This window comes from Mytilus californianus, unplaced genomic scaffold, assembly GCF_021869535.1.
Source record: "Mytilus californianus isolate M0D057914Y unplaced genomic scaffold, xbMytCali1.0.p SCAF_11, whole genome shotgun sequence".
Lineage (NCBI taxonomy): Eukaryota > Metazoa > Mollusca > Bivalvia > Mytilida > Mytilidae > Mytilus > Mytilus californianus.
In genome coordinates, this window is record NW_026262593.1 from 36,760,360 (window position 1) to 36,786,569 (window position 26,210).

Consider the following 26,210-nt stretch of genomic DNA (forward strand, 5'->3'; position numbering starts at 1 on the left):
ACTAGTACATGTAGTAGTAAGAAAAGATTTTGGTGCAGACTGCATAGAGGTCTCTAAACCCTATAGCTTCAATGGAGCTTTCATTAGATGAAGCCATATTAACTATGTGTACTAGCATGAAGCAAATTTGAAAAGTAAAGGTAATGCCGAAAACACATAATTAACAGTGTGTCAGGTTTAATTATGTGTTTTCTGCATTACCTTTAATTTATTTTTTTATGAATAGTTCAGGATTATACCTAATGTTCTAGGTTTTGGTCTTGAGAGAGTATATGATGATGGTTATTTCAGAAACATGCTCATGCATTTGCACAGAAATTGGTATTATACATTTTTTATATGGAATTTCAATGTACACATGCACATGGTCAAACATTTATGTTTTTTGAATAGATTGGTAGGTATCCTTGGAAATAATAGATGTAGATGCTCTGGTGACATGTGCAATAAATTTGGTGGAATTTACAGAAGTTTTAAAATAATGACCACATAACATATGTTATCATTTAAGGTTCTAGACAACCATTTAACCATCCTTCTTTCTGACAAGTCTGATATATCATACCCAGTAATGCCATAGGAAATCAATAATCATCAAATTAACATTTCATTGTAATAGCTAAACATCTTGTTTTCTTGTTTCATGTTATTGAAATTCAATAAAATCACATTAGAAATAATTTTCTGGCATAATCACACAATGAATTGTCCGGTATAGAATAATTATATTTCATAAATCAATATCTGTTTGATACTTTAAAGAATTAGCCATTGTTTCACTTTTAAAACATTCTCAGCATCCCTTGTATGTTTTGAAAATCTGTGTTGCAGAGAAGCTTAATATGGTAACATTGAGGAGAATTATGATAATTATATGTTTGTGAGTAAAAGACAGTGACGTTATTCATTAACATTTGAGGAAAATATCATAGCACCGTTTGGTAAAAATATTTTGATCTTTTTCAGTGAAGAGTATTCAAGTAACAGTTAAAATGGATATATGACGGTGAAACCGGTAGGAAATAAACATTTTTCTCTATTTGTTATTTATTTGTGATGGAGTTTTGCTTTGGAATATATGAACTGGTTCTTCAGACAGAGTGTGGGAGAGACTAAACAATTGGTGCAGCATTGCAACTTTTGCTGTACTACAGATTATTGCAAGATATTTGGATATTTAATTACATAATTTTGGAGTGAAATTTTTAAAGGTAAGAAACCATATTTGTAAGATTGATTTATGCATTTATATTTTATACTGATTATCTATTTGGAGTTATTAAAATTTTATGTTAAAGTTTGCAGTGACGTCATTCCCGAGTACTGCATTTCGGCAGAAATTTGTGAATCATCTTATTTGGATATAAGCCAAAAGTGGATTTAAGAGATATTATTATGTAAACAAGTAGTGGTTCTAAATTGTTTATATTTTTATTTGAAATATACAAGATTATGTAATCTACCATTGAAGATATTGAAACAAGATATTAAAGGTAATTTTAGGTAACCATGTGTTGTATTTATTTTGTCAAATTTTTATAAGAAATTTCAGAGAATCAAAGCTAAATTTTGAAATAAATATATACTATGTTGATAAGAAAATATGGTAGCTTAAAGAGTCCCATACATACTTTTGGTCTATGATAGGTATAAAGTTCTTAGATATATACAATGTCTATGTCTGGTCAGTTTATGACATTGGGCTATCATAAGATAGCAGACCTGAAGTCTGCTGCTGTTTATAGAAGTTGTACAGCTATAAGGCCACCTACATTTGTGTACAGACAAATTCAAATAAAACAAAAACCATTAGAATCAGTTTAACACTGGTAACCCTAACCATATTGTGTTCCATCCCATATTCATAAGGTCAGATCAGGAGTGAAGACTGGTTTTCATAGCATCTGTAAGACCACAAAAACATATTGTGTACAAGTAAGCATTTTTTAGAGGGAACCCATGTGTACAAAAAAGCATTGTTTAGAGGGTACCCATGTGTACAATAAGGCATTGTTTAGAGGGTACCAATATGTACAATAAGGCATTGTTTAGAGGGTACCAATGAGTACAATAAGGCATTGTTTAGAGGTTCCAATGTGTACAATAAGGCATTGTTTAGAGGGTACCAATGAGTACAATAAGGCATTGTTTAGAGGTTCCAATGAGTACAATAAGGCATTGTTTTGAGGGTATCAATGTGTACAATTGGGCATAAAGAAGGTACCAATCATCAAATCTTCCTAAAAATTATTTGAAATAATATCCAATATTCCCATAGATTGAGTGCAGGTTTCTTTTATCCAAAATTTGAAAGTGTGAAAATCCAATAAATACCCCAAAAAAATGAAAACAGGGCTCATGTTACCTCTTTTTTGTCTCGCTAGAGGAAGTTGCAGAAACAAGACTTGGGCATCCAGTTTCTGGGGTCAAGAATAAATTGTTAAAGTTGGTTATTAGATCAGTTTAAGAGGAACTCCAAACAGTAAGTCACTTATATATATATATATATATATGGTATGCAGTTGTATTAGAGTTGTCATATTTCATTTCCATGGAAATAATTTGGCCCTGCTCCCTCAGTCATGGTTCATTAACTTTAAAACTTTTCCATAGTGTAATTACATATTAAGTATTGCTATTTAAATTTCAACATTTGCTTTTTCTATCGAAATCACAGATAGGCAAGGCATATCTCTGCGTCAACAGTTTATTTGTTTTTGTAACTCAGAATTATGAAATATAGTATTATATAGCTATATAAAGTATGGCAGACCCAATTAAAGGTGTAGATCCCCAGCTGTTACATCTGTAGAGACTAGCCTAAAGCAGTTTTTTTATAGACTGACAATAATGTCGTCCAAATAAAAAAATTGTTGAAGACACTGAATTTCAATAAGCATTAGAGTCAGGTGACAAATAATTGCTTTCCGTTATGTGGCTTAGTTATAACTGTTTCTGACACAATTGATCTTAATGAATAACTTTATGCAACTTTTACATTTTGCAGGAGAAAAAAATGTCGTCTGTAAAGGTAGCTGTGCGTGTCCGTCCATTTAACAGTAGAGAGGTGGCACATAAGTCTAGCTGTGTTATTGGAATGACTGGAAACACCACTAGTAAGTATACAAAATGTTACATGTACTCACAATATTTAAAGAAAAAAAAAGGGGGGGGTTTGTAAATTTTTATTAGTGTTTTGTTTAGGAAACAAAACAGGATTAATGCTATTCTGTTTCTAAGTATTTTTTTCTTGGTTACTTTTCTTCAATGACTTTTGTCCCTGACTGCAGTGGTGGGACCTAGAAATACAAAGTGTCCGTCCATACAACACTGGCACATACAATTCTTGCCAGATTGTTATGAAATATGTCAAAGATTTATATCACCAATGTCTTGCATGAGTTGGAAAATCGGTGTCTATCAATGATTTTAAAGGAGTTATGCCCCTTGAAAATATAAATAATATGGAAGTTGCATTTGCAAGGGCTCTCCTGCGTACAATTCTTTCCAGATTTTTGTGAAATGGCATCTTTAATGGAACACTATTCCTTTATTTTGTACTGGTTTTCTGATAAAAGCCAGAAATAAGTAAACAAGAAATCAATAATGAGGGGCCTGATGGGGGGTGTCTCATCACAATTCATGAGTTGATTTTTTTGTCAATCACGATTCACAGAAAATAAATTTCCATGATCATGGATCACGAAAATATAAAAAAAAAAAAAAATCTGTAGAAAAACGGATCACGATAGCGAAAATGCGCCGATCACGATAACGAAAATAACCCATCAGGCCCCTCAATAATGGATCACAGCATGAATGAAATCTAATCTGTTCTTTGTGTTTCATGGAGACTTATACTCATTCACAAGTGTGAAGTTTGTAAAAAAACTAGACTGTAACAATTGAAACAAGCAGGGACATAGTAGCTCACGGCCCAAGAACTTTGTACTGGGTTTCCAATTTAGTTTTAAGTAGTGGCCAAATTGGTTACTAGAATTTGTTTTATTTTTTCTTTGAAATAATGTGATGGGATCCCAAACATAGAAGTTGGGTAATTAAAGGAAATTACACACAAGCCAAACTGACAATTACAGTGAAAATATGAAGTTTCAGCCTTGATGCTTTTCAGTGCCTTATATTGTAAAACTTAAGCAAGGGGAACCATCTCATGAGGGGACACAGTTATATCTTCCAATACATTGGTTCTTGTCACTTTAACTGGTAGAAGGGGGAGGGGCGTTCATTCTCAACATAACTAAAGTGTTAGATAAAATTATTAAGCAAAGTTGCTATATTTGTGATACAAATTGCCTTTTAGTTGTTGCATTGATTTTACACTCCATTTTAAACATTTACACATACAAATTATTACCTTAAGCTACTATACATGATATAGGAATAAATTTATATTAAAAAAAAAATTGATAGAATTTGTTCATACTTTGATATTTACAGTAGGTGTTCATTCATGTGTATGCTGATGCTTTATTGACTGAAATCTTTTGATTTCATATAATGTTTCCAATTTGTATGAAAACCACCTGAGATTATAGAATTAACAGTTCAACCCACCTGATAAATCAATACTCTTTTAACTCTTTGTTCCTTGTACTTAGTTCAAACTTAGTGCAAACTGTTAGTTTTTAAAAAAAATGCAAATTTTATTAATTTGAAAAAGTAATTGACATGATATTGATTTTAAATATGAATTATTAATAAAAAATATGTAACAATAAATTGTTATTCTGTGATCTATAGATGTATACTTAGTATTGAAAATTGATGAATATATTACGAGCTATCTATTTTGAAATCAACATCTTCATTATTCAAATTTCAGCTATATGACATATAATTGAGTTTTTCATGTGGAATGATACTGCTTTCATCAAATTAAATAATTTGTGCTGAAGTTTAGATTACATAAGAATTAAATGCTGTGTTTTTGAAAATTTTATATGCAATGAAAGCAAATGACAATCACAATTTTATCAAGAAGCTTCCGTGCTTCATGCAAAATGTGAAAGTCTCTCACTTTCATTTCATATAAATAAAATTAGAAAAAAAATTATAAGAGGTCACTGTACATTCCTTTATAAAAGTAAATTGTCTGACTTATCAACTCTTACAAAGCAAAATTTGAATATTTTGAATCAACCAAGTAAATATTCTCTATTTGTTAAAACTTTAGTAAATGACAAATTTTTCTTCATTTGAATGAAAAATCACAATATGAATTGTATTCCTGCATCAAAATTTGTTAATTTCAATTAAAATCTTGGCCCCTTAGTTGCTGTTATTTGCTCTCCAGGATGACAAAATACTTCAATACTACCTTAAGTGATGCAAATATTTATGTCTTTTCTTTTAATTTGTTTTAGCTATTACCAATTTGAAGGCAGGTCCCAAGGAAAACAAAGTGAAGAGCTTTAACTTTGATTACTCATACTGGTCTCATACAACAGTAAGTAAAGTTACTTAATACATGTGCTGTAAACGTCAAAATATTACGTCAGTGTTATCTTTTGCTTATTTCTCATTCACATAAATTATGCCAAAATATCCACCAAATGAATTGTTCTAAGAATGCAAAAAGTATTGATACGCTGTGGAAATTTTTCGTTTATGCACAAATTTAACCTTCTTGCAAAGAGTTTGCATTGAAATCACAAAAATAACAACCCCTCGGAAATTTCCACATTTACAATAGAATGGGTAAAATCTGATTGGCTAATACACACAGACAGTGTATATTTTGATTTGTGTCTTTTTGTTTTTGTTGTGTACTGTGTTATACAAAAAATCCAATTTACAATTTACACATTTTTTTACAACTGTAAATTCAGAAATTTTTTGTGAGGTTTTTATTACAATGTATTGTGAGAATTGAGACAATTAAACTTGCATTTTAAAGTTTTATAGCATGACATTATTTGTATGCAGCATGTTCTGAAATTGCAATATAAACTTAGCATTTGTGTCTGTTGTTTAACTAACACAATATTAAATGTTTGCAAAAATTTCTGAATTAATAGTAAATGAAATTGATAATTCTAATTGACATCAGCTTAATTTTTCTAGTTTCTATGCTTTATATAAAACCTACTTGTACATGTACATTAAAATTGCCGCATGAGAAGAAATACACACTAGATTTTAATTCAAAATGTATTTAATTTGTTTTCCTTAGCCTGCAGATAAGAATTTTGCAACCCAGAAGAAAGTTTACAGTGATATAGGATTGGAAATGTTAGACCATGCATTTGAAGGATATAATGTGTGTATATTTGCTTATGGGCAGACTGGTTCAGGCAAAAGTTATACCATGATGGGCAAGAGTGAGTCTGGGCAACAAGGAATTATTCCACAGGTTAATGTTATTTTATAGATTTATCTACTTTAATTTTTGCAACTTTTGTTAGTAGATTGATAACTCAAATATTTCAGACTTGGCCATGGATTTTCTCTTATATGTATATATGAATAAACCAATTAAATTAAAAACTTGAGAATATAAATCTGGGTGAAATAGAAAGGGTTAAACACAAAAAAAAGTAACTATGAAAAAATAAATTTGTTTACAGTTTATGTTTACTATCCATCGACAGTACATGGCCATTAGTAATACCCTGCCATGTCCGGTCTGTGTTTATGTTTGATGTTTTTCTACTTTGTATCAATCTGATGAGTTAAGCCTTTTTCAACTGATTTGGATAGTTTGTTCTTATTTTGTGCTGTCCCAGGTTAGGGGGAGGGTTGAGCGCTCACAAACATGTTTAACCCCGCCACATTCTTTATGTGCCTGTCCCAAGTCAGGAGCCTGTAGTTCAGTGGTTGTCGTTGGTTCATGTCTGTCATATTTGTTTTTCGTTAATTGTTTCATTATAAATTAAGCTGTTAGTTTTCTCAATTGAATGGTTTCATATTTTTATGTCGGGGCCTTTTATAGCCGAGTATTTGGTATGGGTTTTTCTCATTGTTGAAGGCCGTACGGTTACCTATAATTACTTACATCCACTTGATTTGAATTTTCGTGGATAGTTGTTTCATTGGCAATCATACCACTTCTCCTTATTTTTATATCACTTGTGATTTTTCACTGTATTGCATATGAAACTATGTTTTTTCCAAAAAATATTGTGGGGACATTTCTTGTCGGATTTTAATCAACTTGGTACTAATAGAAAGAGAATTACCACAGGCTTATTTGTTTGTTTGATTATATTTTTGTTGTGGAACGATTTTCAATTTCTGATGATATAAACACAAGTATTTTTTTTTGTTCAGATATTTCCTATATATTTCAACCATATTAAATAATAAAAAATTATTATACATGTTCATAAAATGAGAAAAAACAAAAATAATTGTATCAAGTAGTAAAAAATACTGACTTTAATGATTTGGATATTTAACAAGAATTATCATGTCGATTGCCCATATGTTTACAGTTTCCTGCCACTGTACATGATTGATAAAGACAATATATCTTTAGCAGCAGTTGTATCAAAAATTAAGCAGGGTCGTATTCACATTTTATTCTCAAATGATGCTTATACTGAATTTGTTGGGATATTAAATCAAAGATTGTCATTTAATCATGATATTTATGTCACACCATCAGTGCTGTCAAGTCTCATGCAATTTGCGCAAGACTCAGGCATTTTCATGCTTATTTGGTGGCATTTTCCTTTGAGCTATTGTTTTTTCTCTTCGATCTTTACAATTTTTGCCTAATCTCACCCATTTGCTTCATGAAAACTTGACAGCCCTGCACCATCCTTTGGACATATATTCTGCGGTGAATTTACAATTTTTTTGGCATTCCAATATAAAAAAAAATGAATATAAAAGTCACATTAAGCATAGAGTTTATTAAGGATGGCCTAAAGAGAAAATGAACAGAATCCAAAATACTATTGGATTGTACTGTATCACTTCTTATTCAGAGACAGGGATCTAGTGGCTCACAATTCTTGTTGAGAAATTCCCTAGTCTTCTTACGTACAGATTACATGGTGCAAAATTGGAAAAATTGACATAAAAAAAGATGGAAGCTGAAAAGCTAAATAATTTGATCGCTTAATGGAAATTTGGTTTGGATTACATTTGGCATGCGTTACTCACTTACAAATGTACTGTAAATACAGAAATTTTTGCAATGTTATCATTATTATAAAAATTGCAGGATAGGTTTCGCTGCAGCACCAGGAAAATAGAAAACAGTGATTTAGAGAAGCTACTTTGGAATGGCAAATAATCTTTGAAAATAGTAAAACAATGTTTGATGGTTTATTCTTCGTTTAGTTACATACAAATTACTCCCTTCATCAGATATGCTAAAAGCCCAAAGTGTCGCAGTGCACATTATCAATATAAAAGATTTTTAACTTTGGATTCGGGCAAGTGAGTTAAGAGGTCAGACTAGTAGATTTTCTAGCAACTTTTCCAAATGCAACTCTTGAATAGCAAAAGGCCCTCTCATAACTGAGGGTACATCTTTATGTTGGAAGGGTAATATAAAAATAAGGAGATGAGGTATGATTGCCAATGAGACAACTATCCACCAAAGTTGAAATAAAGTGGATGTAAGCAATTATAGGCAACCGTACAGCCTTCAACAATGAGAAAACCCCTTACCGTATAGTCAGCTGTTTCTGCTCCATTTCATTAATGATTCATCAGATCATACATTTTAAATTTGTTGACAACCTTATGCCGTAGTACATTTGTATAATGATATTTGATCTCAGGATTGCAAAGTGTGCATTGTTTATTTTTTACAGTTATGTGAAGAATTATTTATGAAAATAAAAGACATGACGTCTGACAAAGACCTGAATTATTCTGTGGAGGTAAATATATATTGACTTTATACTACATGTTGTAATGTGTCTTACATGATTATGTATCATCAATTCACCTTTTGAATTTTGTATTTGCACAATTCAGTGTTTGAAGTTCGTAAGTTCACACAGCAGCCAAATTACTTGCATGACTATTAATAGGGCTTTGAAATTATATTGCCCTGCAAAAATGAAAATATACTTTTTTCCCAACAAGGTAGGGATATTATTGGTCAATCCATGTTTTCAACAACACATGTTTGGTGAAAAAATGATTGATCCTTTTGCAAAAGCAGGCAGTGTTTCACAAAAGAATATTTCAAGAAAACATGTAGGATGAGATTTTAAGGGGGTACAGAATGCCTAAGAAAGATAACTCTTACTTCTAGTCTGTTTCATTGCAGTGTTTTAAAATCACATGTAATATGCAAGAATTTAAAAGATCCAGATCAGAATGTTAACATTGTTGCTAAGAGCAGATGTACACCTATTGTTATTCTTTTAATCTTTTAATCCATTTATAGTCCCACTATTAATGAAAATTGAATGAGAAGTCTTAATACTTACTCTCCTTAACGTAATTTGATACTAACGACCAGGACATAAATAACATTAAGTGCCCTCAGTCCTCTATAGCTTTGGCTTGAAAAGCCCAAAGGATTTATAATTGTAGACAATGATAGTGTAGGATATAGTTATTGATATGAACCGGTCATCATATCTAAATACAATGTACTATTAATGTATTTACTTGAGTGCCATTGAATTTTTGTAGTTCTAATAATCACAGTATGTTCTTGTGTACATTTTTCTGTTTATTATAATAAGATATCTTTACCACTGTGAATGAAGTTTTACAAGTGTAAGGTTCTGTATTTTGTGGAAGCTTGTTTGCCTTGAAAATCAATACATGTTTGAACGAAGCTGTCCTTTCCCTTTACAACCCTGTCATAAGATATCTTCTGAATATAAAAAAAAGATATTTTAGAGTAAGTGACACCGAATCACCAGCATTCACTGTGAAAATTCACCCCCGATTTTTGTCTCACCTTGACGAAGTAAAAAAAGCAAGGCTTAGACACGTCAGCTGTTTCCGGTGGCATCGGCTGCGTCAACAATGTATTAGTTTGTGATTAGGTCAGTCAAAGGGGAACCACAAGTGGTAGGTCAATATTGTTTAGTAAGCAGTTGTAATAGCATTAGAAAATCCATGGCATGAAGGCTATTTTGCCCTGCCCCCTCACCATGGTTCATTGACTTTGAATGCTTTGCATAGTTTACATCTTAAAGTTTGTGTCTAGGTCAGTTTAAAGGGAACCACTTATGATAAGTCAATTGTATTTGGTATGCAGTTGTATCAGCATTGGTTTTTTCTCATTACAATGGAGGTTATTAGGCCCTGCAATTTCAGTCATCATTGACTGATTGTTTTGCATAGTTTACATGTTATAAGTATTGTCATTTTAATTTCAGCATTTGAATTATACTATTAAAATTACATAAAGGCGAGACATACCTCTGTGTCAACAGTTTATTAAGTGTATTGTATTTATTTTTGAAGCAGCTTCTGTAACAATCTAAACGAATTCACCATTTGAAAGAAAATAGTTTAACAGATAAATGGCTTCTGTTGTAATGTAATAAAATTTCACTTTCTGTCTGTACGAATTCATTTCCGTTGTTAAAGTCAAAGATAAATCAAGAAGCCCAATAGTTTTTTGTTCATAATGATACTATGTCCAGACATAGGTAATATTGTATGCAAATAGAGTAAGATCTGTGTTACAAAGCACTATTGGTGTGTGAAAGATCTGATTTGGTAGTCTGGGAAAAGAAATCGTTGATTTTGTCTGGTTTGCTAATTGATCCCTGTAGATTGTTACGTGTGACATGCATATGTAATCGTGTTGATGAAATGGAATTCTGTAAAATCTAATTGTTTATATTTACTGATGTATATATATTCTGAAGTTGTTAAGTACAATGTATTAATTTTCCCACCTTTTTTTGGTCTCTGATCGATATTGTGCCATTGGCAATTAGGCCAACTTTAAAAGAAATATATTTTTCCTATTGCTCCCGACGACACCCTTTATGAGCTGTTGTAGGTCGGAAATATTTGTTTTCTGAATTGATATATTTCTGAAGCAAACAATTGAAAAATGGTGATATAAAAAATTAGATGGAGAGTGGGGAGGGGCAGTGAATAAATATTCATTTGATATGGCTGATTTGTAGAGATAGGCGAATAAGATATGGCCAATTTGTAGAGATAAATGAACAAGATATGGCCAATTTGTAGAGATAGGTGAATAAAAAAGAAACAATATCTAAGATTTGTCCTCATATGAATTTTTTAAAAGTTTGCATAAAAATTGAGTTACCAGTACAGCCCTAGTTTGATAGACCTGGACATTTTATGACAGTTACCAGTACAGCCCTAGTTTGATAGACGTGGACAATTTATGACAGTTACCAGTACAGCCCTAGTTTGATAGACGTTGACAATTTATGACAGTTACCAGTACAGCCCTAGTTTGATAGACGTGGATAATTTATGACAGTTACCAGTACAGCCCTAGTTTGATAGACGTGGACAATTTATGACAGTTACCAGTACAGCCCTAGTTTGATAGACGTGGACAATTTATGACAGTTACTGGTACAGCCCTAGTTTGATAGACGTGGACAATTTATATTTATGACAGTTACCAGTACAGCCCTAGTTTGATAGACGTGGACAATTTATGACAGTTACCAGTACAGCCCTAGTTTGATAGACCTGGACAATTTATGACAGTTACCGGTACAGCCCTAGTTTGATAGACGTGGACAATTTATGACAGTTACCAGTAGGCCCGAGAACACAGTTATTTCGTAGTGCATTTCTTTTAGACAGTAAATTCAAATTAAAAAAATCGCACCTGCTCTATCTCGAAAAGATTTGTACTGTGTAGTGTACTACTATTGATACAAATAATATCAAAATTATAGAAACTTCTACCAGCTCTAACTCAAAATATTGACAATTCTGTGTTAAGGGGGGCTCAAATTCAGTTTGACAGCTTCAGACATTCTAATTTTTGACCTTTTTTAACTGGACCAAATCACTACTTAACATAAAGATTCAGCACCCAAATTTTTTTAACATGTAATTTCACCTCCTTACTTAATATTTCATGCATAAAATATCAAGAAATAAATTGGGAAAGTGTATCAAAAAAAAATGCAAGTTATACACTGTTCACACTAGGGACTATATTTGTAGACAACGAAAACCAAAGGACGATAACTGTGTCCTTGGACCAGTACAGCCCTAGTTTGATAGATGTGGACAATTTATGACAGTTACCAGTACAGCCCTAGTTTGATAGACGTGGACAATTTATGACAGTTACTGGTACAGCCCTAGTTTGATAGACGTGGACAATTTATGACAGTTACCAGTACAGCCCTAGTTTGATAGACGTGGACAATTTATGACAGTTACCGGTACAGCCCTAGTTTGATAGACGTGGACAATTTATGACAGTTACCCGTACAGCCCTAGTTTGATAGACGTGGACAATTTATGACAGTTAAATGACTTATTGGTAATGAATGGATGGTCAGATCTTACTCAAATTTTGAATATATTTTGTTGTTGTTACATACTGCTTTGTTAAACATTTGAACTCGTGGTTTACCTATTCCCATGAAACCCATGAAAATTTGTACCCCATAGATAATAATAAGTGTTTTCTTTCATAGCATAATTTATTGAATATAGTCCACTCTCCAATGTAGGAAGAATAATGTCTAGGGATATTTTGTAGAAGTGACATGCAACCGATGATTTCCAAGTAATATCACCAGTAAACTGATACAAAAATAGACAGAAAATCAATTTCTTTTCCACAAAATGATTTGATGTAATTGAGGCTTTATGGCTAAAGGAGAATTTGAGATTAAGTTAAACAGAGAAAAATGGTCGCTGTCATAACACTGGAAGGTAGCAACAAAGCCAAATGATGTTTAGACTTTGATTTGGTTAAATGATTCAAGTAAATAAATGTCAGTTCTGAGCTTCATTTGTAATTTGGTGTTTATACATCTTTGAAGGCCAACATAGTGACTGCTAGATGCCCTTTTCTGCTAGACTTTTGTTATTGTATGAATTTTGTTATATTTTTTACTTTCACCAATAAATAAGTTTGCAACAAAGCCAAATGATCTTTAGACTTTGATTTGGTTAAATGATTCAAGTAAATAACTGTCAGTTCAAAGCTTTTCTTGTAGTTTGGTGGCTATACATCTTTGAAGGCCAACACAGTGACCTCTAGATGCCCTTTTCTGCTAGACATTAGTTATTGGATTGCTATATTTTCCAAAACTTTCAAGTATAGATATAAATAAAATAAGATGTAGGGTATACATCAATGAAACTGCAGCCCTACCTCATAAAAAACCAAAAGATATCTGGGCAGTCAACATAAGGTCATTATATACTGATAGACAAGTGTTTATGCAATATGTCAAACTCTAAATATTAATAAGTAATGTATATAACTAACAAATGCAACTATACTGCAATTTTATCTTATTTGCCAAAATTAGCTAAAAGAAACCCCATGCTAACTTTACAGACACAAATTTGGATAATACAGTCGAACCTCATTGTGTTGAACTTGGTTGTGTTGAAAACTTGGATGAGTCGAAGTAATTTCTCGGTCCCGGTAAAATTCCTGTTTGATCAATGTATATTTACATCTGATGAGTTGAACTCGGTTGATTCAAATACTCGATTAAGTTGAGTTAACTTCATAGCCCTTCGATATAAAACTATTGTAAATTGACCCTGACGTCTTGAAGTTCAAAAGTAAGAAATTTCTAAAGATGCAGACTAAATGATAACAATTCAAATTGGATGTATTTCTTATGCTGTCTAATCATTTTCAAAAGAGATAAAAGCTGTGTAAACATACTTGTTTGTATAACAGTTAAAATGACTTGTTTATGGTGACCGGTAATTAACACCTTTGTTGATTCTCCAAGCGGAATGTTAGTGTGTTGAACATATTTTACCTGACATTAAAACGAAAGGAATTTAAATGACCAAAGCCAAGATTAAATAAATCGTTAGAATAAAAATCCATTAATTACAATAAATTAAAAGGATTAAGACAATTATGATCAATTTATAATAATTGAATGCAAAGCAGACGACCATCGATCATCAGAGACCTCGGATGAGTCGAACCTCGGATAAGTCAAATACTTTTGTCCGGTCCCTTCGACTTCAACATAACGAGGTTCGACTGAATAAGTAAATTTTGTATTTTGTTGAGATACTAAAGGTGATTAAGCACACACAGTCTTTGATATTAAACTTTTGGTTAAGATAGTTTTAGTTTACTAGTCTACACACTCAAAACATCGATATATATTTAACAAAATATTACAAAAATTACAGGCCTGATCAATTCTAGTAACAGTGGGCCTACAGATTACTTTCTTGAATCAGTGTTTTACCATGAAATTGATAAATTGTGATTAAGAATACAAGTCATACAAATAACAGGAAAACAATTAATAATTATTAAAAGAAGATTTAGTTCTTCACAAAATAAAAAATAATTCTCTCTTTCTCTCCATCATTTTCCAGTTAACAAATGAAAGGGGGAATTTAGCGTCTTAAATGAAATTAAACTTTATAATCCAAATTATGAATTGTTTTGATTAATTAAAAAAAGTACATATATGCTCTCCAATTAGCAGCAGAAAGATATTCAAAGGATGAAAATTTCATCCTTCGATCCATTTTAAACCTATCATTAGATCATAATGATTTGATGAAGTTGTTTAAAATGTTTGATTCATATTTATTGGACATAAATTTATGGATCTTTTCCTGTAATCTATCAGAGCTTCCTTTCTGTCACTTGGATGGCCATGATTATAGTCATTAGATTTAACACTTGATTTATGTCCAAAAATAGCTGTTTGTGGCTAAGCAAGGAAATAATCAAGACTTAATTTGTATTGTGCTGTTCAATTGAATGTACAATTAAAGTCTTGCATCTGGGAGGTCTTGGGTAGAACCCAGGCTGGGTCAAACCAAAGACTTTGAAATTGGTTTTTGCTACTTCTCTGCCAAGCATGAAGTATTTAGAAGTAACTCTAAAGTTAATTGTTAATGTGTCCAGGTAAAGAGTGACATGTCTTTTTGCTGACTGTTAACTTCGAACTAAAACATTAAAAACAAAGTTCCAAAGTAGTATAAAACATGTTGTATGTATATCTTATTAACATTTTATTGTCCTCATTATGCATGTAATATTTTCTGCTGGACATTAAGCAATGATTCATCAATCATATATCTATAAATTATTATTTATGGCTTTGGATAAAAATTTCCAAGTTAGTGCAGAAGGTAGGTGGTTCTTTCTGGGCACTTGGGCTTCCTCCACCAAAAAAAACTGGCCGCTATAAAAGAGCCAATAGTGCTTAAAGTGGCATTAATCACCAATAATTAATCAATCATCCAAGTTAATGTCTTTAAACCCACACTCAAACAGGTGTTTACCTATTTTCTGTCAGCTGGTCAGCTCAGTTTGAATATACATAGAGCTATTTAATCATTATTAGGTATTAAATCAGTATTGGCTCAGGTGTTTTTGACTAAGATTTAAGCTCTTCATAGAATAAGAGTAGAATTGACCAGTGGTAGGAAAATCATTTAAACCTATACAAGCTTATTTGTCAATGTGATGGAAACATGATTGACAAGAAAGCTGTAAAATGTGTTCATTGTTTGGTTTACGAATGCAATATTGATTTGTGATAATGCAATTCCTGTTAATTTTTGTTCTGGTGAAATATCCTTGCAAAAAGCAAAGTGTGAATTTTGTGATATTTATCTTCTTGGAATTTTGCACTTTAATAAGATATTTGCATTAATTACTTAATTTACAATAACATTTCAGATGTAAATTAATTCTTTGTTTTTTATCTGGTGCCTTAATCCCATTTTATCTAACTGGTTAAACTGGTACGTTATCTAACTGGTTAAACTGGTACGTTATCTAACTGGTTAAACTGGTACGTTATCTATAACTGGTTAAACTGGTACGTTATCTATAACTGGTTAAACTGGTACGTTATCTAACTGGTTAAACTGGTACGTTATCTAACTGGTTAAACTGGTACATTATCTTCAACTGGTTTAACTGGTACGTTATCTAACTGGTTAAACTGGTATGTTATCTATAACTGGTTAAACTGGTACGTTATCTAACTGGTTAAACTGGTATTATGTAAAACCTTTTTATTACTTTTCTGTTTTCTGTGGGAAAAAAAGCATTTCTTAATTTTTATCTCGATAGAAATTGATAGCATCAGTTTATATTCATGTATTCATTGAAAATTAAGATTGAATAAAATCAAATACAATAACTGTTGATTTGGTGAAATGTTAAAACAGTGTCACATAGGTTTTGCTTTATTTTGGATAAACAAAACAACATTATATGGATGTTATAAAGAGGTTGGGCTAATTTAGTGTTCGAAAAACATAATTTTATAGCAATATATCTTAATTATTGGCCTTAGATTTAGTAGAAAAGGTTTAATGTTCCTGTAGGTAGGGGTAATGATCTGTGGTTGATTTGATTTTATTTTATTTACATTCATGGAACACGTTTCGTTACATCATCTTTTTTAATTCCCTAACGAAAGAGTTAAATTAATCAATCGAGAAACCATTGTAAATCAAGAAATTCGTTAGGACGGGTCTATAACAAATGACGACAGTACTTTCATCATGGAAAGGCTAACATCAATTTATCTCTCAAAAGCAGCATCGGAAAAAATCAATACTGTATTATTTGACAAACCCCGCAGTTCCTTTGCCACACAGAAAGACTGACAAGTGAAATCTTATTCAGCAATTTATAACATGGAAGGCTATTTTTACGCAAGTGAATGTTCCTAGTTTTAATCCAGACATAATTACATGCCCTTTAATTTCTCTGTATATTCAATGAAGACAAATTGTTATGTTTTTGTAAGATCTTTATTGGAGAAAAATTGTAAAAACTTGAAAACTGTTTCTCACACTGAATTTGTTTTATTAACTCATATTGATTTGAAATAAATATTAGTTAATAGTAGTTACTCCTTTGAATTTGGATCAGCCCAGTCTTCATAAGCTTGAATCTGCCCAGTATTCATAGACACAGATGTGGTCAAGTTAAATCTGCCCACTATTCATAGACACAGGCCAGGTGTGATCAAGTAAAATCTACCTAGTACTCATAGACACAGGTGTGATCAATTAAAAATCAGCCCAGTATTCATAGAGACAGGTGTGATCAAGTTAAATCTACCTAGTATTCATAGACACAGGTGTGATCAAGTTAAATATGCCTAGTATTCATAGACACAGATGTGATCAAGTTAAATCTGCCTAGTATTCATAGACACAGGTGTGATCAAGTTACATCTGCCCAGTACCAAGATATAGGTGTGATCAAGTTTAATCTGCCCAGTGTTTATAGACACAGGTGTGCTTAAGTTAAATCTGCCCAGTACCAAGATATAGACATGATCAAGTTTAATCTGCCCAGTATTCATAGACACAGGTGTGATCAAGTTAAATCTGCTCAGTTCAAAGATATAGGTGTGATCTAGTTTAATCTGCCCAGTATTTATAGACACAAGTGTGATCAAGTTTAATTAGCATTTCATAGACATAAAATCTGCAAACTATGCATAGACATAGGTGTTATTTTAAAGTTACATTTTGATTGAGATTTTCAATTCAGTTAATAACTTGCATAAATTCTTCCATTTCCCCTGAGAAATTTACATTTGTATTTTTTTCATTTTTTTAATCATCTCAGTAAAATTGACCAATAGATGAATGGCTTTTCAGTATTGATTATAATGGAGTTTTGTTTATTTTGAACACACTCTATTCTAAATTTAAAAGGATATTTATGCGTTGGTTAACCAAAAATTCTGAAATATTCAAGATTATGCTTCCTTAATAATATTTTATGTTATTTTTAGATATTTTATGATTTATCACTTATTTTATTTTTAGTTGAAAATGTTAAACATCTTCATGTAAGATTATCCTTTAATCCATTTTTTTCACCAAAGTAAATTTTAAAAGCATTTCCTTTGCACAGAAATGCTTTTTATTTAAGATATAAAAAGATTATTCATGAAATCAATAGACTTTTGAGTTTGCTGAATGTTTTGAATTTTGCATAACGGTTTTAGAATTATCTCTGCATGACACGCAGTTAATTTAATAGTCGTTGACATTTATTGGTACATTCTATAAAATAATGTTGATTTTCTCTGCATCCATCAGAAAAAAGAAAAATTTACTTTGCTGCAAGCACAATATCACTTGATTCTGTGATTTTTTTACTCCTTTGAAAACATAAAGGATTAAAATATTGATGAGAATATAGGCTTTTTAATTGGTACAAAAGACAGAGGTTTTCTGGTACATTTTCTATGTTATTACTCCTAAGCGACATGTACTTCAGATAACATAAAAGTAATTATTTGCTGATGTTGTTTAGTTCTTTTGTCTTGGTAAAAAATTATTTGCGGATGTTGTTTAGATTTTATATCATGTTAAAAAATTATTTGCTGATGTTGTTTAGATATTTTGTCATGGTAAATTTTTTTTACTGATGTTGTTTAGATTTTTTGTCATTGTAAGATAAGGGTGATAAGAGACTTATTTGGCCAGAGTTTTCAATGAAAGAGGTAGGACCTGAATTTCCCCTGTATTTATTTCACTCACAGTCTAAAAGATGTCAAATCTTAATTGAAATTGAAAATTAATAAATCTGTCATATGCATAATATATTGTTTCACAGTTTAACATATTTTCATAAAATCAAAATGCTATTCAGAACTTTATGTTGCTGTTGAAAGCTTTTCGATACAAAATTGAAAATTTTACTTGTTTTTGTCAGATTTTGCGATTGAAGGACGTCGCTAATCAAAAGGATTTACATTGAATCTGAAAGGCAATGCATAGCTTTACTTACAACAGAATTTTGGTTTTGGTTATGAATGTCGTCCCTGTACATTATTGGGATAAATGTACAAAATTTGCCGAAATCTGTCAAGTTACAGTTTTGGACTATCTTCAGCTTTTCATAGTTTTGGGCTGTCTTTTGGCATTTATAATTTGGTGATACGTTTAGAAATAATCCACAATATTGTTAGAAATTTCAAGCTCACACATTGGGCTGTGATACTATGAATTTCAGTAAAGAGTGAAAGACCTTTTGAAAATGGTCCTAGTTAGTAAAAAATTTAGAGGAAATAGGCCCTACCACTTTGTAGTTTTGAAAGATTTCCATTTATGTTGAACTGAAATCTGGTAGTGTTTCAGCAGTGACTTCACACAATAGATGTAGTTATAAAGTCTAAGATATATCACTTTTACTAGTAAATGTTTTTGTGAAAATATTTTTCTTGATTTTTAAATGATTCTTCATAAGGACACAGAATTGATATCTTTGTCAATCATGTTATAAGACTGTTCACTGTAATAAGAACACAGAGGTGATATCTTTGTCAATCATGTTATACGACTGTTCACTGTAATAAGAACACAGAGGTGATATCTTTGTCAATCATGTTATAAGACTGTTCACTGTAATAAGAACACAGAGGTGATATCTTTGTCAATCATGTTATGAGACGGTTCACTGTTCATGAGTTGCCTCTCAAGATTTTTCCAATAAAAGGGCTTTACTTCTGCTGACCTTGTCATTCAACTCTGACTGACCTTAGATATATATGTTTAAACAATGAATTTGAATTTTGACATTGACGTTTTTTCCTTTGACATTTAACATTATGGGAAAACATGTTAATTCCAACAGCGACAGAGTAATTGTGAATAAGGCAAAAAAAATGTAGCCTCTTGGCTAAATAAAAAAAATAGGGTAGGTAGGTATGTAGGTAAAACAATTAAAAAAGTATTTTCTATAGATTTTACAGGGAAATATTCTTGAAATAAACAAAAATGTCTATAAAATGGGTTAGAGAAGGTAGTGTTTGGATAAAACACAACTTTATTTATGAGGCCTTAGAGCATAAATGTTAATTTCACTGAATTTTTATGTAAAAAAAAAGCTATGGCAAGTGTTTGAAATTTAAGACTAAATATCACTGGATCATTTGTCAGAACTTATGTGGGAGTTCATTACAAAACCATATATCTTTTATTGAGGAAACCAGCCTTAATATCTACAATTTAATGTCTCCAAATTTGGTAGCTTTATTAACATTTTAAGATATCATAATTACTGGTCTAACATTAAATGCCAGAGTGTTCAAATATCATTCATAAGATCAATTAGGGATCATTGATTTGTTATTTATCTGCTTGATTTAAATAGGAATTTTCTTAATCAGTTTTTCCCCTTTCTCCATATCGTATATCAAATAAAGTAGCTATTTCGCCGACATAATATTGATTCTGACTTTTGCTAAAACGTCATTTTGCCTTGTTATGGTCTATTCTGATGGGGATAGAAAGATGTAAAGTGTTAATGTTTGTTCTTGTGAAGTTATAGAAGGTTATGTGAATATATGTGTACCTTATGATTGAAAAAGAGAGGGGAAAGTCACCAAAGGGACATTCAAACTCATAAGTAGAAAATAAACTGACAACGTCATATCAAAAAAAAAAAAAAGAACAAAAGACAAACAACAGCATACAAAACACAACATAGAAAACTAAAGACTCAGACCATACACAAACCCCAGCAAAAACTGGGGGAGATCACAGGTGCTCTGGTAGATGACTTGCAGAAGCTTCTTTTTCTACGTAAATATCTATGCTCTAAGGAAAGAAAATAATTGTTGTGTTTCCTTCCTACCTACACATCCTAAATTACCTTAAAGTTCCATGGAAAGTAAAAAGCTGAAATATGCTCATATTTTATAGTGTGTCTTTCTATGTTGTGATGTTACACTATTGTTTCAGGTAGGGTGAAGGTTGGTGCCTATTAAAACATTTAAACCTGCTGCATTTGTTTGCACCTTTCCTAAGTCAGGAACCTGATGTTCAGTGGTTGTCGTTTGTTGATGTGGTTCCTAAGTGTTTCTCGTTTCTTGTATAGATAAGACCCTTGGTTTTCCTGTTTGAATGGTTTTACACTAGTCATTTTTGGGGGCCTTTATAGCGTGCTGTTCCGTGTGAGCCAAGGCTTCGTGTTGAAGGCCGTACTTTGACCTATAAAGGTTTACTTTTACAAATTGTGACTTGGATGGAGAGTTGCTTCATTGGCACTCATATTACATCTTCTTATATCTATCAGCTTCATTTCACCATATAAACTAGAATCTTTCAAATGAGTTTTTATCTAAAGATATTATTAAATAAAAAAGCTGTAATTCATTAGTAGTTAAATAAAATTTAACTGATAAATCCTGTTCCTTAAAAGAATTCTTGCTCTTTTATAGTTTTTTATCATGCTACAGATTTCCTTTAACAAGTTCTGTTCTGAGGCAATAATTGAAAAATTAATGGACATTGACTGTCTGTGATGTCAGACAACATAGATTCTTAAAATAGCCAAATATATTGTTATTGCTGAGAAAATTTCCAGTCAATATGTTTTACTTTGAAGGATTACTGAATCTCTGATTGTGAAGATTTCTTTTACTTTGAACAATTTTTGTACAGTAGTTCATTTTTATTATTGAGAGCTACAATCCTTGAATGATGTAAACTTCCCACTTATACCATACACCATGAACCATGAACAGTACACCATACACCATAAACATTTGATTGGAAAGTTTACACAATTTAAGTTTGTACCCTGTTTGGTTGTTATTTGTCTGGTTGTGCTTAATATACATTAATTTTGACAATTATTTCCGGGAGCCTGTTTTAAAAATCAAAAGAAGAAATATCAGTCTTATCTACAAATGGATTTCAAGGTTCTATATTTGTGTACTGTAATTAGTTTTTCAGTTAACAGCTTTAAAAATTTCCTTAGCAAATCAAAATGAGGCTTTTACATGATTTGGATTTTTTTAAAAGCTTATTTTTGGTTACAACTGGCAACTGAGGTGTGTTACTGTAATTTTTCATTTTACTACCATCCCTTGCTGATGCAACAGTAAAAAGTGACTGTACTGTGGTTCTTTTTCTGTTTACGCCTTGTATCTGCAGCTCTGCGCCTTGTATCTACATCTCTGAATCTTATTTCTGCAGCTCCTAAACAAGTTGCTGGATTTAAGTTTTAATGAATTTAAAGTACTGTAAATTCACAAATTATTGCGTGCATTTATTATTGCGATTTTGTCATTTTAACCTAAAATGCGTTTTTTTAATTTTTGCGATATTGAGAAAAATCCTGTTTAATTCAAATAAAAAATTTCAAAATGCAAGTTTAAATTATTGCGATTATAACCCTGTCGCATTTTTCGCAATAATAAAAACATCGCAATAATTTCTGAATTTACAGTATCTAATGGCAGTATGCACCTCCTCATATTATTGTATGTAAATTATCTTTGAGGTTTCCTAAAGCAAAACTTTCAATTTGCTATTAGTATATGAATTGGAGACTAGGGCTTATGGTCATAAAACTTTACTCAGTACTCGTGTACAAATTTTGTGCTTGAAATACCAAATTCAGTATTTTGATCAGTAGATTCTGAGTCTGCAGAGTACGATTCTCAATGACCACCAAGACAGGGATGCATTTTTTCGAGTACTGCTAAATAAGTTCTAGAATCATTACACCTTTTCTAATGCTTCAAATTCACCAGGAACTTTGCTGACAACATTGTTTATCAGAAAATATGTTTTTTATTTAGCTCCCTTAGCCTTAATGAATATTATAAAAATTACTGTAGAATCATTTATTTTGGTGGGTATAAATTTTTGTAGATTCACAGAAAAGTATATTTTCATGGTTTTGCCAAAGTCTATATAGAAATCTGTAGTAGATTTGTACTTCATTGATCACTTAAACTTTTGGTTCAACTTTACCTATGACATCAAAGAAAGTTAGTATCCTGGACAAAAAATAATAAATACACATTATTTGAAAATTATTGAAAAAAAATACAGTCACAGTATGGGGCATTTATATAAGCCGACTAATTTATCACAATTAAATTTTTTCTGAGGTCTATCACAATTCAATTCCTTCTGAGGTCTATTTGCAGATCTCAGTGGTTAGCATCAAATAATAAGAATTGCTTTTTGTCTTATTTTCATCCTGTCATTTGCATTGATTTTGTTTAAAATGAATCATATTTCTAGGTTACATTCCCGGTACATGAGGACTTAATCATGCTATGATGATATTTCATTTATTATTCCTTTTGTTTTTAAATATGTACGTTTGTTCAATAAAAAAATTAGTGATTGAAAACAATTAAAGTCAGGGGACAGTTTACAATATTTAATTTCAGTAAGCTTATGCATTATCCCACCTTCAAGTGACATTTAACACAGTTTCAGGTGAATCTGCATTTGAGAGAAGCTTGCTATGTAGTTCGTAAAAATCACTTTCTGTAATGTTTACAATATTTAATTTCAGTAAGCTAATGCACTATTCCACCTTCAAGAGACATTTAACACAGTTTCAAGTGAATCTGCATTTGAGCCAAGCTTGCGATGTAGTTTGTAAAAAATCAATTCCTATAATTTCGATCATGCTTTCCAATGATTTAACGATTTTTCATAAAGCACCCTGTATAACGGTCTATCGGAATTTGTTATGAGTCATCTGTTATTCTTTTTATACGGTATGCATTGATTCATTTTGCAATTAACCTTGCTGACTCTCTCAAAAATCAATTATCGTGAATATTTCATTAAAAGATATTCCTTGCACTTACAGTTAATAGCAATCTAGGAACTATGTCTATGAAAGAAATGACAAATAAAATAGTTCAAAGTCCAGAAATGGTAATGCAAAATAAAAATAAGGGATTGAAACTGGTACTTGCAAATCATTGATTCAGGAGATAATCACAAAAATTTCTCCTTTGAGAATTGTAAGAGTTCATGTCCATTTTAGGTACTCTAGTTGAATATCTTATATGGAAAATCCCAAAAGAGGCTAGTAATAACATGTTATGAACCATCACTGGTCACTGAATTAAATATTCCCAAAGAGAGGTCTTTATGAATATGTAACAAACCATATGGTCACTGAAATGACATGATATCAATGCATTAATCATTTGTAGAGGAAAAAATACTGTATTCGTTTAATTAATTTTAGAATTAATTTTTCCATTGTGAATTTTGTTATCTAAGAATTGCTATACTTACAAATGAGTGAAAAAATATCCTTGAAAAGTGATTTCATATCACACATATCTCATATCACATTATGACACATATCACATTATAAAACTGTGAAAATGAATTTGTGACTTAAAACTAGAAATTAGGCACATCAAAAATGAATGGTTACAGTAGTTCATCATGACATATGATTTAACTGCTCTGTGGTTTGTGACAAAATATTTTCATATCCATTTGGTTTCATATTGTTAAGACTATAAAACAGTATTGGCAAAAGAAGATAGCCAGAAATAAAGTTTTTAGGCTTCTTACTCATTAGTCTTCTGGATTTGGTGGAAAATGTCAGACAGGCATGTAGATCTCTGGGTAAATGGGATGACTGCTTAATATATTAAAGCTAAATAATTTGACAATTTTGATAGACAATTGATGACTGTAAAGAAGAAAAATAAGTAATTACAAGAATTCTCTAGTTTATTGTCTCGCCTGCGACGAAAGTCGCAGAAAGTGAGACATAGGTATTACTATCGGGCGGCGGTGGCATCGACGGCGGCGTAAACTATTTGTATAAAGCTTTATATTTCAGAAGGTAGAAGACCTGGATGCTTCATACTTTGTATGCAGATACCTTATGTTACGAACTTTCCGTCTGTCATATGTCCAATGTCCTTGACCTTATTTTCATGGTTCAGCGACTGCTTGAAAAAAAAGTTTAGTTTTTTTGTTATGTAAATTTCTCACTTATTATGAGTAATAGGATAACTATATTTGGTATATGGGTTCCTTGCAACGTCTACATGTCCATCAGACAGGGTTCACCTGACCTCAGCCTCATTTCATGGATCAGTGATCAAGGTTAAAGTTACGTGATTAGGTCCGTTTCTCAGATACTACAAGCAGTAGGTCAGCTATATGTGGTGTATGGAATGATTATAAGGGATACATGTCAGTCTGGCAGGTTTCATCTGACCTTGACCTCATTTTCACGGTTCATTGGTCAATGTTAAGTTTTTCTGTTTTGGTCTGTTTTTCTAATACTATAAGCAATAGGTCAACTATATTTGGTGTATGGAATGATTGTAAGGTGTACATGTCTAGCTGGCAGGTGTCATTTGACCTTGACCTCATATTCATGGTTCAGTGGTCAAAGTTAAGATTTTGAGTTTTGGTCTTTTTTCTAATACTATATGCAATAGGTCAACTATATTTGGTGTATGGAAATATTTCATGATCTATATGTCAGTCGCGCAGGTTTTATTTGACCTTGACCTCATTTTCACAGTTCATTGCTCAGTGTTAAGTTTTTAAATTAAAAATTTTTTGGTCGTATATTGGTATGACGTTGGCGTCGTCGTCGTCGTTTTCCGAAGACACATTGGTTTTCGCACTCTAACTTTAGTTTAAGTGAATGGATCTCTTTGAAATTTTACCATAAGGTTCAATACCACAAAAGGAAGGTTGGGATTGATTTTGGGGGTTATGGTACCAACAGTTAAGGAATAAGGGGCCAAAAAGGGGTCAAAAATAAGCATTTTTGTAACTTCCAGACATAACTTGTGTGTTAGTGTATGGATCTCTCTGACATTGCTCCACAAGGTTCCATATCACACAGGGAATGCTGGGATTGATTTTGGGGGTAATTGCCTCAAAATATTAGGAATTAGGGGCCAAAAAAGGGGCAAAAAACAAGCATTTTTCTAGTTTCATGTCAATAACTTGTGTGTAAGTGTATGGATCTTTCTGAAATTGTACTACAAGGCTCCATATCACAAAGGGAAAGCTGGAATTGAGTTTGGGGGTAATTGCCCAAAACGTTTAGGAATAAGGGGCCAAAAAGGGGCCAAAAATAAGCATTTTTCTAGTTTCCAGACAATAACTTGTGTTCAAGTGTATGGATCTCTCTGAAATTGTACCACAAGGTTCCATATCAAACAGGGAATGCTGGGATTGATTTTGGGGGTAATTGCCTCAAAATATTAGGAATTAGGGGCCAAAAAAGGGGCAAAAAACAAGCATTTTTCTAGTTTAATGATAATAACTTGTGTGTAAGTGTATGG

General features: G+C 31.7%; 1 protein-coding gene across 6 annotated transcripts in view; it reads left to right on the plus strand.

Moving 5' to 3' along the window:
* Nucleotides 1-729: 729 nt before the first annotated feature.
* LOC127720004 (kinesin-like protein unc-104) overlaps nt 730-26,210 on the plus strand; it is an 86,450-nt gene continuing 60,969 nt past the window's right edge. For 3 of the 6 annotated variants that reach the window (XM_052226409.1, XM_052226410.1, XM_052226414.1), the window contains exons 1-5: nt 730-1,211; nt 3,008-3,116; nt 5,385-5,467; nt 6,194-6,373; nt 8,790-8,858. In XM_052226409.1, coding sequence (XP_052082369.1) covers nt 3,017-3,116; nt 5,385-5,467; nt 6,194-6,373; nt 8,790-8,858 — 432 coding nt within the window. In that variant the 5' untranslated portion in view covers nt 730-1,211; nt 3,008-3,016. The remainder of the gene's footprint in view (nt 1,212-3,007; nt 3,117-5,384; nt 5,468-6,193; nt 6,374-8,789; nt 8,859-26,210) is intronic. The other 3 variants (XM_052226411.1, XM_052226412.1, XM_052226413.1) reach the window with 1 other exon arrangement.